This window comes from Pristiophorus japonicus, unplaced genomic scaffold (genome assembly GCF_044704955.1).
Source record: "Pristiophorus japonicus isolate sPriJap1 unplaced genomic scaffold, sPriJap1.hap1 HAP1_SCAFFOLD_1190, whole genome shotgun sequence".
NCBI lineage: Eukaryota > Metazoa > Chordata > Chondrichthyes > Pristiophoridae > Pristiophorus > Pristiophorus japonicus.
In genome coordinates, this window is record NW_027250854.1 from 1 (window position 1) to 10,384 (window position 10,384).

The 10,384-nt window shown below is 54.0% G+C and overlaps 1 protein-coding gene across 2 annotated transcripts; it reads right to left on the reverse strand.

Annotated features, from left to right (window-relative positions):
* Window positions 1-861: 861 nt before the first annotated feature.
* On the reverse strand, window positions 862-9,147 carry LOC139242069 (heme oxygenase 2-like). Of its 2 annotated transcripts, none has more exons than XM_070870214.1 (6): window positions 9,088-9,147; window positions 8,609-8,764; window positions 5,856-5,973; window positions 4,146-4,637; window positions 3,358-3,475; window positions 862-1,266 (listed from the first exon to the last, which is right to left on the reverse strand). In XM_070870214.1, the coding sequence occupies exons 2-6, from the start codon at window positions 8,686-8,688 to the stop codon at window positions 1,151-1,153; spliced, it is 924 nt and encodes a 307-aa protein (XP_070726315.1). In that variant the 5' UTR covers window positions 8,689-8,764; window positions 9,088-9,147; the 3' UTR covers window positions 862-1,150. The 2 variants fall into 2 exon arrangements, with proteins under 2 accessions (XP_070726315.1, XP_070726316.1); XM_070870215.1 differs by having other exon boundaries at window positions 9,036-9,117.
* Between the last annotated feature and the right edge of the window lie 1,237 nt (window positions 9,148-10,384).

The following is a 10,384-nucleotide window of genomic DNA, read 5'->3' on the forward strand; positions in this document are numbered from 1 at the left end:
GTTGGGGGGGGGGGGAGGAAGAGTTGGGGGGGGGGGGGAGGAAGAGTTGGGGGGGGGGGAGGAAGAGTTGGGGGGGGGGGAGGAAGAGTTGGGGGGGGGAGAAGAGTTGGGGGGGAGAGGAAGAGTTGGGGGGGGAGAGGAAGAGTTGGGGGGGAGAGGAAGAGTTGGGGGGGGAGAGGAAGAGTTGGGGGGGGAGAGGAAGAGTGGGGGGGGAGAGGAAGAGTTGGGGGGGAGAGGAAGAGTTGGGGGGGGAGAGGAAGAGTTGGGGGGGGAGAGGAAGAGTTGGGGGGGAGGAAGAGTGGGGGGAAGAGGAAGAGTTGGGGGGGGAAGAGGAAGAGTTGGGGGGGGAAAGAGGAAGAGTTGGGGGGGGAAGAGAGGAAGAGTTGGGGGGGGAGAGAGGAAGAGTTGGGGGGGGAAGAGAGGAAGAGTTGGGGGGGGGGAAGAGAGGAAGAGTTGGGGGGGGAAGAGAGAAGAGTTGGGGGGGGGGAAGAGAGGAAGAGTTGGGGGGGGGAAGAGAGGAAGAGTTGGGGGGGGAAGAGAGGAAGAGTTGGGGGGGGGAAGAGAGGAAGAGTTGGGGGGGGGGGAAGAGAGGAAGAGTTGGGGGGGGAAGAGAGGAAGAGTTGGGGGGGGAAGAGAGGAAGAGTTGGGGGGGGGGGAAGAGAGGAAGGTTGGGGGGGGGAGAGAGGAAGAGTTGGGGGGGGGGGGGGAAGAGAGGAAGAGTTGGGGGGGGGAAGAGAGGAAGAGTTGGGGGGGGGGGAAGAGAGGAAGAGTTGGGGGGGGGGGAAGAGAGGAAGAGTTGGGGGGGGGAGAGGAAGAGTTGGGAGGGAGAGGAAGAGTTGGGGGGGGGGAAGAGAGGATGAGTTGGGGGGGGGAAGAGAGGAAGAGTTGGGGGGGAAGGGAGGAAGAGTTGGGGGGGGGAAGAGAGGAAGAGTTGGGGGGGGGGAGGTGCGGTAGAGGGGGCAATAGCAATGGGGAATAAAGAGGGGAGTGTCGAGAGGGAGGGTGGAGTAGTGAGGGGGAGTAGTGAGGGCGAGAGGGTGTAGTGAGGGGGAGGGGGAGGAGGGGTGGAGTAGTGAGGGCGAGGGGATGTAGGGAATGGGAGAGGTTTGCATCACTTCTGTTAGACAGTCTATGTCTGTGGCTGTAAACCTCACAGCAGATACCAGCCAGCAGCAAGGGCCAGAAGAGCAGCCAGCACCAGCTGGAAAGGACCGCTCTGCACCATGGCCATCACCGAGTGAAGTGGGCATCCCATTTCACCATCGCCTGTAAAGAGAGAGAGAAACGCCCAAGGGGTTAATCAAGAGGCAGAGAGCCGGGTGCCGCGGTTAATTGCATCGAACTGCCTAATACAGCCCCGGAGAGTCAATGAAATACACCGGCACATCGTACCATAGAACCACAGGCCTACACACATAGAAACATAGAAACATAGAAACATAGAAACATAGAAAATAGGTGCAGGAGCAGGCCATTCAGCCCTTCTAGCCTGCACCGCCATTCAATGAGTTCATGGCTGAACATGAAACTTCAGTACCCCCTTCCTGCTTTCTCGCCATAACCCTTGATCCCCCGAGTAGTAAGGACTTCATCTAACTCCCTTTTGAATATATTTAGTGAATTGGCCTCAACTACTTTCTGTGGTAGAGAATTCCACAGGTTCACCACTCTCTGGGTGAAGAAGTTCCTCCTCATCTCGGTCCTAAATGGCTTACCCCTTATCCTTAGACTGTGACCCCTGGTTCTGGACTTCCCCAACATTGGGAACATTCTTTCTGCATCTAACCTGTCTAAACCCGTCAGAATTTTAAACGTTTCTATGAGGTCCCCTCTCATTCTTCTGAACTCCAGTGAATACAAGCCCAATTGATCCAATCTTTCTTGATAGGTCAGTCCCGCCATCCCGGGAATCAGTCTGGTGAACCTTCGCTGCACTCCCTCAATAGCAAGAATGTCCTTCCTCAAGTTAGGAGACCAAAACTGTACACAATACTCCAGGTGTGGCCTCACCAAGGCCCTGTACAACTGTAGCAACACCTCCCTGCCCCTGTATTCAAATCCCCTCGCTATGAAGGCCAACATGCCATTTGCTTTCTTAACCGCCTGCTGTACCTGCATGCCAACCTTCAATGACTGATGTACCATGACACCCAGGTCTCGTTGCACCTTCCCTTTTCCTAATCTGTCACCATTCAGATAATAGTCTGTCTCTCTGTTTTTACCACCAAAGTGGATAACCTCACATTTATCCACATTATACTTCATCTGCCATGCATTTGCCCACTCACCTAACCTATCCAAGTCACTCTGCAGCCTAATAGCATCCTCCTCGCAGCTCACACTGCCACCCAACTTAGTATCATCCGCAAATTTGGAGATACTGCATTTAATCCCCTCGTCTAAATCATTAATGTACAATGTAAACAGCTGGGGCCCCAGCACAGAACCTTGCGGCACTCCACTAGTCACTGCCTGCCATTCTGAAAAGTACCCGTTTACTCCTACTCTTTGCTTCCTGTCTGACAACCAGTTCTCAATCCACGTCAGCACACTACCCCCAATCCCATGTGCTTTAACTTTGCACATTAATCTCTTGTGTGGGACCTTGTCGAAAGCCTTCTGAAAGTCCAAATATACCACATCAACTGGTTCTCCTTTGTCCACTTTACTGGAAACATCCTCAAAAAATTCCAGAAGATTTGTCAAGCATGATTTCCCTTTCACAAATCCATGCTGACTTGGACCTATCATGTCACCATTTTCCAGATGCAGGTCTGCACCAGTGTCAGCAGGCCGTGCTGGCCACTGGGAGTCTGTCAGCAGTCTGCCCCGAGCCCGAGTACCTGGACCAGTGCTTGTTCAGATGTTGGCGAGTCAGCCCCTCAGTACAAGCAGGACCAACTCAGCACCGAGGGAACCCCTCCCATTGGAGGCCATACTCCAGCTGCCCAATAAATGAACAGTAACTCCAGCAGGCTGGGCGCAGCCCCCGGGATTCCCACCAATCGCAGCCCCCCGGGGGCACTCCCACCAACTGCAGCCCCCCCCCCACCGGGGGGGGATTCTCACCAATCGCAGCCCTTCCCCCCCCCCCCCCCGGGACTCCCACCAATCGCTGGCCCCTGGGGGGGGGGGGGGGGGGCGACACGGACTCCCACCAATCACAGCCCCCTGGGGGGGCGGGGGGGACACTCCCACCAATCGTAGCTCCCGGGGAGGGGACTTCCACCAATCGTAGCCCCACGGGGGGGGGGGGGGGGGGACGGGACTCCCACCAATCGTAGCCCCCCCCCGTGGGACTCCCTTCCTCCAGTCACATTTCCCACGGGATGGTACCCACATGCCGAGCTCACCGACCTTTTGCAGCATAGAACGGGCACTTCTGGGCATCTCCTCTTCCATCATGGAGCGGGACCCCATCCTCCTGCACCACCTTCTCCAGGGTTTGTCCAATCTTATCCAATTCCTCAAAAACCTGCAGGAATTTGTGATTAGAGGGGGGGCAGTTATAAGCTGTCAGAATCATACGATGCAAAGTGTGCAGTCGGACAGTTGTGGCCTTTAGAAACATAGCTAGCTGCGATATATTCTTTGCGACATCGCAAACACACACACACACAAAGATGGTTCTACAGGAACTTGTCATATGACCTTGTCACATGATCCTTTCATTATAGACATTAGTTGCAGTACCACAGTAGTCTACTAGGTGGAGCTCTATTACACCAGCAATTGGCAGAAGTTGGTTGACTGCACTGATGCATCACGGGTTCACTCACACAGCACCGAGCCTGCCCATTCTCTCAGCCGTCACCAGCTCGGGCACCGTGCCAAGGGTCGCAGGTCCCAACCAGCCCCTGCTCACCATTACAAATACAGTGTTCAGGTGTCCGTGGGGAGTTGCCGCAAACTCGCTACACAGGACAGGAGGAAGGAGCCACATTCTATTCATTCAACAAAAATGGCTGACACCATTTACTTGGCAACAGAACGGCACACGGAGATGACCATGCTGGGTCTCGCTGCTCCCAGGCTAGCTCACGGCACGTCCGACAGGGCAAGGCGGGACACAGGCATTGGAAGGCTGCGAGTGGGGGCCGTATGTGTGCGTGTCCCCCCGGTAACGCCCCCCCGGTAATGCTCACCTCCATGTTGAAGTGGAAGGCCCGGTTGGCCTCCTCCACGATCCTCTCCGCGTCCGGCCCGCTGGCCTCCAGGGTGTTGAGCCGCGAGCGGTACAGCTGCTTGAAGTGGGCGGGGTTGGAAATGTTGTCGAAGGTGTAGAACTGCACACCTTCACCAGAGGTGGGCAGGCGCAGGGCTCGCTGGGCCACCTTCTTCAGCACCTGGCCCCCCGACAGGTCGCCCATGTAGCGGGTGTAGGCGTGGGCCGCCAGCAGCTCGGGCTCGTGCTCCCCCACGTGGCGGATCCGCTCCACGTACCGGGCCGTGGCCTCCGAGCACTCGATCCGGTCCCGCCAGCCCGCCCCGTAGAAGTACTCCAGGTCCCGGGCCAGAGCCTCGGTGCGGTGCAGCTCGAGCGGGAAGTAAAGGGGGGCGAAGCCGGGGTGTTCCGCATTCTTCTCCATCTCCTGCTCCAGGGCAGAGTAGGTGAAGTACAGTGCCACCGTGCCCAGCTGGAACACAAGGGGGCAACATTGAAGGACCGGCTCGAGGGGGCACCAAATCCTAGTTACTCTGGCTGATCTGCTACCCTCCCCTCCCCTCCCCTCCCTTCCCGCGGACACTGTGTAACAGGCGCCTGACATCCTCTGGTACCGCTACCCGAGCGACCATTCGTGGGCGAAACTAATATCGGCAAGTTGCCCAATTATTGGGGAGGGGAAATGGGACATCGACGCCAAGCTTTGACCCCACCCAGTTCTCACTCCTGACCTTTCCATGGGTGTGGGGGGGGGAGGGGGGGCACAAGGACAGCAATCAGCAGCAGGAAGTCTGGCTGATTTTCATTCTTCCTTTCCTTCCATAGCCCAGGGACACTGAGGCCAAATGTAGCCTCCGCCTCCCCCACCCATCTCCCCCCCCCCCCCCACGCCCTGACATCCCGAACCACCCCGCGCCCTGACCTGAACCCCCCCACCACCCCCTCCCAGCTGCTGCTCTGGCCGACTGCGACAGATTCTAAACACACTCTGGGAATCGCGGCTACACAACATTAACTCTTTTCTCTCCGGGCAAGTGGCCCAGATCACTGTGCGCTGCACTGTATCATTGGGCTGCCCCCAACCCCAATCTAAACACTAAAAAGACAAGCTCTCTGAGGTCAGGGATAAAACCCAGTGCCTCCTAATCTGTCGCTGTCTTAACCCTGCCTGATGCTATCACTCACTGGGCCATCAAGGGAAACTCTCCAAAGAAACAAGCAAATATCCCAACTGTGTAAAAAGCGGAGAGCTCACTTCAATAAGCATTTCCAAACAGCCTCTTCGGATGGGTCAGTAAAATCTTATAAACCCCGTGGCCGAAATTCACCCGCGCCCCCAAGTGGTGGGGGCCCGGGGAACTCTCACAATGGCATTTTAAATCCTGGACAATAAACGGATCAATTTAAACAGTGATGTGCTGACTGAGCACTTCCAGAACAGTCTGCATTCACATAAGCAGACAATGAAGTGCCCACGACAGGCCAAATCCTGCACAGGTCAATGGGTCAATCCTTTCCCAGCAGCCACAGTGACATCACACCTACTCTGCCCCAGAATCACCCTCTCTGTGCCCACGTGTGTTGCAGCCCATCTCCTGCTACACAAAACCTCACACATCCAGTCTTCAGGGGCCCCCTCGCGACCTGACTGATGGAGCGCGCACACAGCAAAGACTATAATCAGCCCCACCTCGAACAGTTCTCGCCGAATTCTGCCCTTCAGGAACTCCTTCACAAACTGAGTGTTCTCTGCTCTGTCATGTGACTCCTTTGTTCCCTCCTTCAGGATCTCCGAAAGGTCCGTGGGGCTGGGAAAGAAGAACAATGAAAGCGAGCGATGAGCAGACAAGGTCGGGTGGGCCGGATTTGGGGTAGAGACAGACAGGGGGTTTGTTTTTATTCTACTCAAAAATGGAGGAATACATTGCCATTGTTTGTACAGGGGTGAACAAACATTCCCAGGTCAGGTGCAGCGACAGTGCAGTAAAGGTCTCTCTGCGCACTCCCAACAATGAACCTTGACCCTAGTCCTGGGAAAGCAGCACCGTGACATTCTCATTTCCCACACTAGCCACTCTTTGTGGCCTCTCTGACTGAGAAAACCAATGTAATGGACCGTGGATCAGCCATGATCTCATTGAATGGCGGAACAGGCTCGAGGGGCTGAATGGTCTCCTCCTGTCCCTTTGAGCTGTTGCTTGGTGTTGTGCACATGCAGCAATCGAGGCAGGGGCCCCAAGGAGATGGCGAGATAGCACACTCATTGGTGTGGTACCCTGACACCTGTATAATTAAAGCTTTTAGTGATCAACAACAAAAAACTTGTATTTATATAGCGCCTTTAACGTAGCGAAACGTCCCAAGGTGCGATAAAGATTTCACACCGAGCCGCATAAGGAGAAACTAGGGCAGGTGACAGGTCGGGTTTAAGGACCGTCTTAAAAGGAGGAGAGGTAGAGGAGTTTAGGCAGGGAGTTCCAGAGCTTGGGGCCCAGGCAACAGAAGGCACGGCCACCAATGGTTGAGCGATTATAATCAGGGATGCTCAGGAGGGCAGAATTAGAAGAGCGCAGACATCTCGGGGGGGGTTGTGGGGCTGGAGGAGATTACAGAGATAGGGAGTGATTTGAAAATAAAGATGAGAATTTTGAAATTGAGGCGTTGCTAAACTGGGAGCCAATGTAGGTCAGCGAGCACAGGGGTGATGGGTGAGCGGGACTTGGTGCGAGTTAGGACACAGGCAGCTGAGTTTTGGAACACCTCTAGTTTATGAAGGGTAGAAAGTGGGAGGCCAGCCAGGAGTGCATGGGAATAGTCAAGTCTAGAGGTAACAAAGGCATGGATGAGGGTTTCAGCAGCAGATGAGCTGAGGCAAGGGCAGAGACAGGCAATATTATGGAGATGGAAATAGGCTGTCTTAGTTCAACAGAGTGAGCGGGTTGTAGGAATATCTGTTGCTCAGTAGTTCGGAGAAAGGACGGCATCGATCACGGAGATCTCTCGTATGGTTGGTCGGTCAATTCATCCCCAGTGCGGAGAAAGGTCCATCTCCCAACCAACACACTAGGCTTTACATAAGAAATAGGAGCAGGAGTAGGCCATACGGCCCCTCAAAACTGATCTGATCTTGGCCTCAACTCTACTTCCCTGCCTGCTCCACATAACCCTCAACTCCCTTATCGTTTAAAAACCTGTCTATCTCCACCTTAAATATATTCAATGACCCAGCCTCCACAGTTCTCTGAGGTAGAGAATTCCAAAGATTCACGACCCTCAGAAGAAATATCTCCTCTTCTCCATCGTAAATAGGCGACCTCTTATTCTGAAACCATGCCCTCTAGTTCTAGATTCCCCCACAAAGGGAAGCATCCTCTCAGCATCTACCCTGTCCAGACACCTTCAGAATCTTGTATGCTTCAATAAGATCACCTCTCATTCTTCTAAACTCCAACGAGTACCGGCAGAACCGGCTCAACCTTTCCTCGTAAGACAACCCCTTCAACCCAGGAATCAACCTTGTGAACCTTCTCTGAACTGCGTCCAATGCAAGTACATCCCTCCATAAATACGGAGACCAAAACTGTACGCATTACTCTAGATGTGGCCTCACCAATACCCTGTACAGTTGTAGAACTTCTCTGCTTTTATACTCTAACCCCCTTGCAATAAAGGCCAACATTCCATTTGCCTTCCTGATTACTTGCTGTACCTGCATACTCACTTTTTGTGTTTCATTAACAAGGACCCCCAGATCCCTCTGTACCGCAGCATTCTGTAATCTCTCCCCATTTAAATAATATTTTGCTTTTCCAATCTTCCTACCAAAGTGGATAACCTCAGATTTTCCCACATTATATACACCATCTGCCAAATTTTTGCCCACTCACTTAACCTAGCTATTATCCCTTTGCAGACTCTTTGTGCCCTCTTCGCAACTTGCTTTCCCACCTATCTTTGTATCGTCAGCAATAATACACTCGGTCCCTTCATCCAAGTCATTAATACAGATTGTAAATAGTTGAGGCCCCAGCACTGATCCCTGTGACACCTCACTAGTTTGCCAACCTGAAAATGACCCATTTATCCCGACTCTCTGTTTTCTGTTAGTTAACCAATCCTCTATCAATGCTAATATATTACCCCCAACACCATGAGCTCTTATCTTGTGTAGTATCCTTTTCGGTGGCATCTTATTAAATGCCTTTTGGTAATCCAAATACACTACATCTACTGGTTCCCCTTTATCCACCCTGCTCATTACATCCTCAAAGAACTCCAATAAATTTGTCAAACACGATTTCCCTTTCATAAAATCATGATGACTCTGCTTGATTGTATTATGATTTTCTAAATGTCCTGCTACTACTTCCTTAAACCAATACTGCAGAGAGTTGGTCAACTCAAAGGGTCTGGCTTGCCTCCCCTACTCAAAATAGCACAAACCTGACATTGTCCTCGTCCATTCCGATCTCCTCCACCTCACTGGACACCTCCACAGTCTCCTTGGATTTAGTGGGCGACATCACTCGGTGTTTTCAATGCTGGCAGCTGTTACTCAGGCAGACCATGGCTCGGTCAGCGACAGGCGTGCGGGCAGCTCTGGGAACAAGAGAAGTGACAAACAGTCAGACACAAAGTCTCCAAACCCAAACCCTATCAAGGCCCGCAGGGAAGAAGGCAATGGGGCTGAGGGCAAAGGTATAGAGGGCAAGAGATCAGGGATTGGAGGGCAAGGGGTCAGGGGGATAGAGGGGCGGGGGGGGGGCGATGGGAACAGGGGGCAGAGGGCAAGGGGGACAAGGTGCAGAGGGCAAGGGGGACAAGGGGCAGAGGGAGGCTCGGAGGGCGAAACGCGAGAGAAATGAGTCACCCCACGGCCTATCCCAGTTCCCCGGCCTCTCTCTGCCGCCGGTCTCGGATACCTGGGTCTCCCAGGCTGCGAACCTGTTTCCGGCTGGCGTTATGCGGATATGTCGTCACCAGATGCCGCCGTGACCGGAAGTTGCGTTGTGCGCGTTGCCATGGGAGCTGCGGCTGAGTCGCCCCCTCATCCTCACTCCCAGGGGCTGGGCGGGCGAGAGTCTGCTGGACTCCACATTGGCGCCAATCCCTCCCCCCAAACCAGGCACAACAATAGGTTCCCCTTCATTGGGCGGAATCTCTCACACCCTCCACCTCCAAGATAATAGGGCCTCCAACTCCAGGAGTGAGGCTGGTGGCCATGGGAACTCCAGGAGTGAGGCTGGTGGCCATGGGAACTCCAGGAGTGAGGCTGGTGGCCATGGGAACTCCAGGGGATTAATGGCCTTGGGAACTCCAGGAGTGAGGCTGGTGGCCATGGGAACTCCAGGAGACTAATGGCCTTGGGAACTCCGGGAGTGAGACTGATGGCCTTGGGAACTCCAGGAGTGAGGCTGATGGCCTTGGGAACTCCAGGAGTGAGGCTGGTAGCCATGGGAACTCCAGGGGATTAATGGCCTTGGGAACTCCGGGAGTGAGGCTGGTGGCCATGGGAACTTCAGGAGACTAATGGCCTTGGGAACTCCAGGAGTGAGGCTGATGGCCTTGGGAACTCCAGGAGTGAGGCTGCTGGCCATGGGAACTCCAGGAGTGAAACTGATGGCCATGGGAACTCCAGGAGTGAGACTGTTGGCATGGGAACTCCAGGAATGTCCTTGGGAACTCCAGGAGTGAGGCTGGTGGCCATGGGAACTCCAGAAGTGAGACTGATGGCCATGGGAACTCCAAGAGTGAGACTGGTGGCCATGGGAAGGGAGCCCATGGAACTGAGAGAGCTGAGCTTTCTTGGAGTATGTCACGCCTTGAGTAGTGTTCCCCCACGGGAGTGAGTCAGGTTCAATACCGGGCAGTGAATGGGTTACCCTGAGGTACAGATGGACAAGGCAGGTCTGGGTGTGCTACAGCTCTTTAAGAAGGGACAACTCATTCCCAAGGTTTACCCTGAAATTGGCCACGGGTTTTCCCCACCTCCCTCCACTGCCAACAGTTGGGAGAGGGAGCATCATCTAATGGGTAGTCAGCATTGATGGGTCTGATGGTCTCAGTCACCCTTCGCTTCAAATGTTTGCGCCTTACAAGGTCCCAAAGGACTTTTAGACATTCCCAGTGGATGGATAGATCATCATCATCATAGGAAGTTCCTTGGAATCGAGGAAGACTTGCTTCCACTCTAAACATGAGTGCTTAGGTGACTGAACA